A 9132-nucleotide genomic window follows, 5' to 3' on the forward strand; every position below is an offset into this window, starting at 1 on the left:
CTTAGTGTAGTATTTAGCTGCCATTAAAAAATGAGCACATGTGTTTTTTGATCAAAATAATTACTTACAGAATATATCTGTGTTTAAAGGCATATGGCTACTCATTCTCCTGAGAAAACCCACAAGTGTAATTATTGTGAGAAAATGTTTCACCGAAAAGATCACCTAAAGAATCACCTACATACACACAATCCCAACAAAGAGGCCTTTAAGTGTGAAGAATGTGGAAAGAACTACAATACCAAGCTTGGGTTCAAACGTCACCTGGCTTTGCATGCTGCAACAAGCGGTGACCTCACCTGTAAGGTATGTTTGCAGACTTTCGAAAGCACAGGAGTGCTGCTGGAGCACCTAAAAACTCATGCAGGCAAGTCATCGGGTGGAGTGAAGGAGAAAAAACACCAGTGTGAACACTGTGATCGTCGGTTCTACACCCGAAAGGATGTCCGTAGACACATGGTAGTGCACACTGGAAGAAAGGACTTCCTCTGTCAGTACTGTGCACAGAGATTTGGGCGGAAGGATCACCTGACGCGCCACATGAAGAAAAGTCACAACCAAGAACTTTTGAAGGTCAAAACAGAGCCAATGGACCTTCTAGATCCCTTTACCTGCAACGTTTCTGTGCCTATCAAGGATGAGCTGCTTCCAGTGATGTCGTTACCTTCCAGTGAACTGACATCAAAGCCATTTACAAACACTTTGCAATTAAATCTCTACAACACTCAGATTCAGTCCATGCAGAGCTCTGCGTCTGCACACCAAATGGTTGCCACATCGTTACCATTGGGAATGCCTTGTCCAATAGATATGGAGTCTGTCCACCCTTCGCACCAGCTATCGTTGAAATACCCGCTCAGTTCTACCTCATACGCAGTTTCTATGCCTGAAAAAGAACAGCCTTTGAAAGGGGAGATTGAAAGTTACTTGATGGAGTTGCAAAGTGGTATGCCTTCTTCATCCCAGGATTCTCAAGCGTCTTCATCAAAACTAGGGCTGGATCCACAAGTAGGGCCACTAGATGATGGGTCTGGGGAGGTTTCCCTTTCCAAGAGCTCCGTTCCTATTAGCGAACCTCTAAACACCCCGTCATTGGACTTCTCTCAGCTGTTCAACTTCATACCCGTCAACGGCCCTCCCTATAATCCTTCTGTTTCAGTGGGAAACCTCGGAATGAGTTACACGCAGGAGGAGGCACATTCTTCTATGACTCAACTTCCACCACAGACACAAGATCCACAAGATCCTAGCAATAGTATAGGTCTTGGGTCTCTGCACTCATTGTCAGCAGCTTTCACGAGCAGTCTAAGCACAACCACCACCCTACCACGATTTCATCAAGCTTTCCAATAGGATGTACAAAGCTGGCTTGTTACTGTCTATTTGTAGAAATGCCTTAGGTGACCATTTTTAACTTAGTGCCTACTATAAGACGTTATAAATTCTCTGCTTTTGTACAGTACCGATCTCATGAAGCCAGTAAGAATTTTAAATTAACTTTTTAAAAATGTTTTGAAAGTGTTTATTCTCAGCTGTGTTTACTTTGTTGGTTTTTTTTTTTTTTCCTAAAAAAAACAAAAGGTCTCATTGTATTGTTTTCATTTTCACTGCCAATTGACACATTTATAATGTCCACTAGAAAGTCATCCCAAGCAAACTTTCAACACGCATCCCTTTTTGAAAAGCCTTCTAAACCTTTACAGCCGCTCTGTTTTATTGATGTCAGTGGTGGAACTGCCATTTTTACCTTTTATACTTTACAGCATTTGCAAAGGATCCAGGTCAAACGTGTATCACAAAGGTTCCTGAGGACTGGGGGGAATAAGTTTCTCCGGTCACTTTCCAAAACACAAAACCCTCTTCCCAAATGGTGACATCTGATCTGTTCTATAATGACAAATTTTAATTTTTAAATGAAGATAGAATTCAGATTTTTCTGAAAATTTGGATGTGTATATATAGAAGTCCATATATACACATGTACATATATATAACATTTTGACTTATATTGAAGTCATTATAAAAGGTGTTAAGAATTTTGCCATTTTCTGGCTTAAATTTTTGTGGCTTGTTATGAATATTGGAAGAAAAAAAATACAATTTAATTTTCTAAAATCGTATCTGAACAGAACTTCAACAGAGAATCTCTGCTTGCCTAACTGACAAAAGTTTCAAGTTGAATTTGGAACTGTGTTGTGCTTTCATGACTCTGGTAGAGGAGAACAGGCAAATTTAATGGCTGATCTTGAAATATAAAAGTGTTGTAATTTAGTAATGCAGAATATTTTGTCGCAGTTTTTGTTCTAATTCTTAACTTGCTGTTTTTGCTCTTTAGTAGCATAGAAAGAGTACTGCATAGGAATCTTCCAATAGTGTACTCAACGTTTGTAGGCATCAGTCTTCTCCCAGCTGCCACCACCAAAGGGTGGATCAAGTCCAGCCAGAAAGCGTGTGTCTATTTTCAGTTCGATATTAGGGTGCAGTCAGAGAGTGAATGTAAATTTACAAATACCAGGTTTTTTTGTTTTCGTTTTTTTTTATTTTTATTTTTATTGGAATGAACTTTTCAGTTGTGTTACATGGTGTGTTATGTCCTCCTAAGCAACAAGTTAGATGTTAATCATACTTTCTACACCTGGGTACTTGGTTAGGGACTTTTTGCCCACTGCCAAGATTTAAAGACAGGACTCTTAGGAGTGAAGTAAAAGCATATTGCTTACACCACTTTTGCCTAATGCAATATTTTCTATTCCCCAACCCCTAATAACCAAAAGAGGAAAAAAGAAAAAAAGAAAAAAACAAACAAAAACAAAAAACAAAAACAAAAATGAAAACAAACCTGTGATGCATGAAAGCATGAGTTGCTGTAAATTCAACAACAACAACACGCTTTTCCTTGTCATTTTTGCACAAGGAATTAAAAAATAGAAATTGAGTACATTAGTATCTCTCAGACAATAATGAGGATTCGTAGAAGGTTTTAAGTGGTTAAACTAAATATACTTCACGGAAACAAAAGTTGCTCCCATTTAAGGAGCTCGTGCTCCAGATGTTTTATCAGTAGCTCCTACTTTTTTTTTTAATTCTAGGAGCAATATGCAGGTGTAGTTTTACTATTTTATACATATATGTATTTAAATTTTATTACTGAAAGATAACATTTTTATAAATGTGTTTGTGTTCCAAAGGCATTAAAATAAGGATGTATTAATAAGGAAAATACCTTTTGAAATTCTACAAACTGCTCCTAGATTTTGGGTTTAGGAGCTTGTTATCTCAAAGTGGGCTTTTAGCTCTGCTTCATGACTGCTTCCTCTGGTTTCTATGAAACAGATCGCTTGCTTACTTACATCTTTAGTTGAATGATTTGTTCAATATTGCTTTTTTATTTTATTTTATTTTATTTTTCTCATCACCTTTATAAAGGAAAGAAAAACACAGGTGAACAGAGCACAAGGTGAACGCCACAGAACGTATTTCTGGTTAGAAAATCAGCAACTGCAATGCACATAGGGACAGCTTGGCTTTCTTCTGAGTCTTTGCAGACAATTTGGGATGAAGATCAATGGCCTCCCTTCCTCTGGTGGGCTCTGTTTCATGTGAAGCAGAGCCCAGCAGCTCCCCCTGAGCAGAGGGATGCCGTGACGCTCGGCTCTGGCAGCGGCTGTGGAGTGGCTGGGCCGCGCTCTTCGTCCTGGCGATGATGCACACGGGCCTCGGGAGCTTCAGCTCTGTGAGCAGTTTTTGGATGGCCTGAAGGGAGCTCCTTGGTCGAGTGTCCCAAATAAGTTCAGATTCCTCCGCCGCTGCCAGCTGCTTCGCCAGACTGTTTGCTGAAGGGTCCTGATGTGGCACATCCAACACTCAGCACAAGGCAGTGCCACCTGCTTAGCGATCCCAGTTGCTGATTAGACTCGATTAAAAAAGCCCAACAAACACCTGGCCAACACCCAGTTCTTAGTACTTAGCCGGAGTCCTTACTACTTGGTTAGTGCCTTAGCTTCCTGAGAAGGGGTTGACATTTCACTTCAGAGGTAGACATACATTTCAGTGGAGGAGCGGGGACGTCAGACAAGGTATTGAACCTCATTCAGTCAGGGCTGCAGCGGCGGCTGTGCGCGACCAGCACCGCTGAGCTAGGATGTAGGACAGTGTGGAAGCAGATTTGACACTGTAAGCAATACGAACACGTTAGTGCTTTCGAATATTATTTAGGCAGAGTCAGTATTGGCCACTCCTAAAATGTCATTTTTGAAACCCTGTTTTCTAGGTTACAGATTGGTTCTTTGAGGGAGGGGGGAGGGCTGGCTGATCGTGCACCACTCTTTGTGCAACTTCGAAACTTCTAGTGAGGTTTGTTGGTTTTTTGTTTTGTTTTATTTTGTTTTGTTGTTTTTTTTTTTGTTGTTGTTGTTTTTTTTAATATATATATTTTTGTGTACTTGTTGCTTGTGCTTAATTTAGTAGTAAATTGTGGAATAGAGTGATTTATTGTTCATTTGGCAGTAGCGGTTTTTAAAAACCATATACTGACTGAAACATGAGCCAGAGCTGATTGCTTTATTAAGCTAATAATGAATGTTAAGAGTACATATTTTCAGGATCATTTGCCTAGTGAGCTAAACATGTATTATAGGCCAATATTTTTTAAAATAAAGCTTGGTCAACCTCTATGTTACACATATTACAAGATATAGCACTTTCAAAAAGAAAACCTAAACCTTTTAAGAAAGTTTCTTACAGGTTATGCTTTTTATTATAAAACCTTTTATTATAATTTGTTTCAAGTGCCATTAGATTACATATATGTAGGCCTTTGGTATAATGCTTTGTGTACAAAATGGTAGACATTGTAATTTTAAACAGGTACATTTTTACAGTGTTTTCTTATCAATTTGCTATATTGCACAGAACCAGTGTGTCTTTCTTAAGGGTTTTACAATGGTTTTTACTAGGTTTACATGTTTCAAACTACACTGTCTTCTACTGCCATTTTGAATATCGGTCAGGAAAAAAAAGAAAAAAAGAAAAAAAAAGAAAAAAAATAGAAAAAAATTAAGAGTTTGTCCTCACCAATTGTAAATCGTGTCCTCTGGAGTTCTGGATGGTAACTGTTGCAAAAATATTTAACACGCAGTATTTGATGCAGATTTTTTTACCATATGCTATCGACGCTATGCTGCTGTCTGAAGTCGACTTAGGGCCTGATCCTGCAGCCGTCAACGTCAAGGGGAGCAGGGCTGCATCCTTCGTTATGTCTGTCTCATACACTGGTTTAGCAGCTCATCCTGTATTCTTCTCAGTCTATAGATAAGCCTCCGAAATAAAACGTACTTACCTGGTATGTAGTAAACTGTATAGACTTAGCTGCCCATCCTGCATCTTCCCAGTGTACAATTAAAACCATAGGCATTAGCATTACACTCAGCGTACAGATAATGCCACAGTAGTTCAAAATGTGTTTGGATAGTCCCAAAGCTTTATGTAATAAGGGTGTCTTACTTTGTTGGAAGGCAGTGTCTTTTGATAACAGTTATCTAGCCCTGGAAGTGACACAGAACTATTGCTAATCATATGTAAACACTTTTCAGTATAAGCTTCAGTGGTACAGTTGAACCAGAGTGAATGTTTATCTTCTCAGAAACACTCCTGCAATATTGTTATATTGGATCATGCTGCTAATGTAACTTGGGATACAACTCCTCTCATGGTGCTACAAACCTCCCTGTCTCATTCAGATGTATTTTTACCCATAGAAAAAAAAAAAAAAGGACTATACTAGACCTATAGTTGTATGATATATTTTTATACTGTGACTTAATTTGTCATTAATGAACTTTGTACAACACCACAATGTATTCATATGCACTTGCAAAAGTAAAATGTTGGACATGCAAATTTAAACGCTGACAAGCCCAGCTCTCGTTCACAAAGATAGATGATTTAGTTAAAATTAAATGTGGGCTTTTTATATGGTGTGGAGTGAAGAACATACTATATATTACTAAAATCTTCTGAATTCAGACAAAAACTGGGAAAGAGTATATTGGGGAATGATGGCACACCCAAACCTGACTCGGATTGCTGAAATTATATTTTTTAGCTAGTGGGAAAAACGTTTGGACTCGAATGCTAAAATGTATTAATGATAAATTTTTTTTGAGACAAAAATAGAGAAAAAAAGAACACAGAAAACCCTGCATTCCAGACTGAATTTGTGTATGTTTCTTGCATTTAAAATTTGCTATCCTGTGATATGGGAAATTGAGTTGCTTATCATGTATATGTACTTTAAAATGTATTCACAAACTACTGTTGTATTTGTATAAAATATAGACAAAAAGATTGCGTATATATTTTTGTGTATAAGCTCTGTAAAATAGCAATCACATTATGAAGCTGCAGCAGAACTTCATTTTAAACATTCACATCCAAAGAAACAGACTATTTATTGTCCACATACCCTGATTATAAAATATACCTTGCTGCTATTAAACAATAGTGCTGCAGCTTCTTGTGGCCTACAGTGTTATGTTTGCTGTACAAAAATATGTGAACTCCACAAAATATATCAATAAAATTACAGAATGGTTTTAGTTAATGAAAAACTGATGCCTGGCATTTCAATAGATAACCTCAGTCTGCATGCTCGGGATCGCAACAAGTAATTTTACAGCCCGTTTTCCTGGGTGTAGTTGTTCTGTTTTTGCATAGGTGTAACTGTGTTTGTGGCTGATGACTGGAAAAAAAGAAAACAGTTTTTCAGAAAAGCTGAAAAGCATAAGTTACTGTGATTCATGGTTTTACCGAGGAACAGGTCGGGTGATGCTCCTGTGTCTGTGACAAGACAGCCTGAATGAAGAAAGCAATTGCCATCAAACTGCCCTGGAAACCCTGTGAGAAGCTGGAAGGTGAGTTTGGGGTTCTCGTGTGGGAGAAGCAGGGGAGTGATTCTCCCCATCGCTTCGGATGAACATGAGTAATAACAATTTGATTGTTGTAGCTTGTAGGATAAACTGTGAGACTGTGGCATGTGCTACGGGCGTAGTGTGTGGGCTGCCTCCCTGACATGCTTCCAGGAGAAACTTCGCTGTTAGATACCACACACCTCCTGTCTGCCTGTGGCACTGCTGTGGAAGTGGAATTAAAACTTTAATTTTTGGATTTCCTCCTGTTCACTGGTCTGAAAGAAGGGATCTTTCCAGAGTCATTGACTGTGTCGTGCACAGACACTTGTGCTTTCTTGTGACTCCCACCTGTTTCCTCCGAACTGACTTATCACTTCTGTGTCACAGGTTTCTAACTGGCTTGAGAGAGATGGTATGGTAAGAGTCAACAGCTCTACAGACCGAGGAAGAAGCGGTTCCTGCCTTCAACTGCTTCTTGTCCAAATTTGCTTGAAATGTGTAGAAGGAAGATGAAAACTTAACCCATAGTACACCACTGAACTGTCTGATACCCTGCAAAGTCCCAAGAGATCTCCACCCCATCTCACCCTGGTAGATGGTGTCATCCACCAGGACAGAATTAAGGTGTTCTCCTTCTAAACCGATACCCTCTGTGAGAAGTGGGAGGTGGTTGCATGGATGGTATCCGTGTTACAGTCAGATACCTCTTCCCAAAGTCTCTCCAGAGCTTTCCCTGTTAAATTCAGGAGATTCTTCCAAGACTTGGAGGAGTTGGGTGTAAGGTTGAAAACCCGCAACATGACAAGAACCTTTGTTCTTATGCCTGGCATGTCTTCAACTGGGAAGGGGACTTCTTGTACTTTCTTTTTGAAAATTTCTTATTTCTTGAGGGAGTAAATTCTTTCTTCTGTAGTAACAAAGTGGGGAAAAAGCCCAGGTATCCATCTCAATTCCTGGAATGCTAGAGCTAGGCAAAAGGGTGAAAGTTCAGGATTTTACCAATGTACTGAGGGGCTTTCAAGCTCAGTGAATTCTTTTTCACGTCTTGCATCTTCCTTTGGCAAGAAAAGAAACTATGTTTTGTTAAAAGGGACGTTCAGAAAGATGACCAGAGTTATACAAAACCTCAGCCATCCTTCCCTTCCTTCTCTCTCCTATAGAACTTCCATTGGACTCAACAAGAACTGAGCAACTACATGCTGTTGGCTTCCCTCCTTTGCAAATCAAAACATGGTATTATGCTGGATAGGAATTTGGTTTTCTGAAGTGGTGGTTGCTGTCGTTGGCACAGCAGGGGCATGCAATCCCAAACAGGCAGCAAGTAGGCCAGCAAGATAAGCTGGATTATAACATTTAGTCTGTGCTTACAAGTTTGAGAAACGCAGTGGAGGATTAAATGCTGCTTATCACTACTGGCTAGTGCCCTTGGCAAGTAGACAGCAATGCCTTACTTCCATTTGTTGAACAACAGAGAAGACAGTGATGTTGGAAAAGACAGCCCACAGTGGTGTGAAGTAACGAGTTCCTGGTCATGTGTTATATACCAGGTAATTCATCTGTGCTGCTTTTCACTGTTGCACTGCACAAAGAAGAAATATTTAGTGTCATTTCATATAAAGCAGTCAGAGCTCTGCTTGATGGGTAGATAATAAAGCAGAGTACCAAAACAGTTTCTGAAAATCAGTATATTGCCTAAGCTTTTGCTTATATATATGTACACAAGTGTGTGTGTATGTGTGTGTGTCTGTATGTGTACATGTATGCATGCATGGGAAAACCTGGAAAAGCTGAGGGATGTGTTTTGTATCACTTTGAAGAATTTAAGTGTAGAACTTTGGTGTTCTCCAAGTGCCAAGTGAATCACGCAGTTGGTAAACGCATCTCCTAGTTAATGCAGTGCTTGGTTTCCCAGACACACTGGAAGAGTTTCTTCCAATTAGTCCATTTATCTATGGGAGACAGCAGCTTATCTGCAGGGTGCACAGCCTCCTGTGAGGAAGGTGTTTGTCAGCTCTCCCTGTATAGCATTAGATAGAAATTTGGTAGAAGAGTTTTGCGGGCAGTGCCTTTGAATTTAAGGTCAGCTCTGCTTATTTTTATTAAATGAGTTCTTCAGTTGTGATGTTAACCCACTGCACCAGGGTCCCAGTTGTTATCCCTGCTCCATTTGCAAAGAGGCCATGGTGAATAGGCCATGAACCCTCCTCTGCTCTCCTTCAGGTGC

General features: G+C 39.6%; 1 protein-coding gene across 6 annotated transcripts in view; it reads left to right on the plus strand.

Moving 5' to 3' along the window:
* PLAG1 (PLAG1 zinc finger) overlaps window positions 1-3807 on the plus strand; it is a 47273-nt gene extending 43466 nt beyond the window's left edge. For all 6 annotated transcript variants that reach the window (XM_065753275.1, XM_065753277.1, XM_065753279.1 and 3 more), the window contains one exon: window positions 90-3807. In XM_065753275.1, coding sequence (XP_065609347.1) covers window positions 90-1353 — 1264 coding nt within the window. In that variant the 3' untranslated portion in view covers window positions 1354-3807. The remainder of the gene's footprint in view (window positions 1-89) is intronic.
* The last annotated feature ends 5325 nt before the right edge of the window (window positions 3808-9132 follow it).

The sequence above is a fragment of the Cyrtonyx montezumae genome, unplaced genomic scaffold (assembly GCF_038088225.1).
Source record: "Cyrtonyx montezumae isolate F1298 unplaced genomic scaffold, pur_monq_1.0 scaffold_8, whole genome shotgun sequence".
NCBI classification, from domain to species: domain Eukaryota; kingdom Metazoa; phylum Chordata; class Aves; order Galliformes; family Odontophoridae; genus Cyrtonyx; species Cyrtonyx montezumae.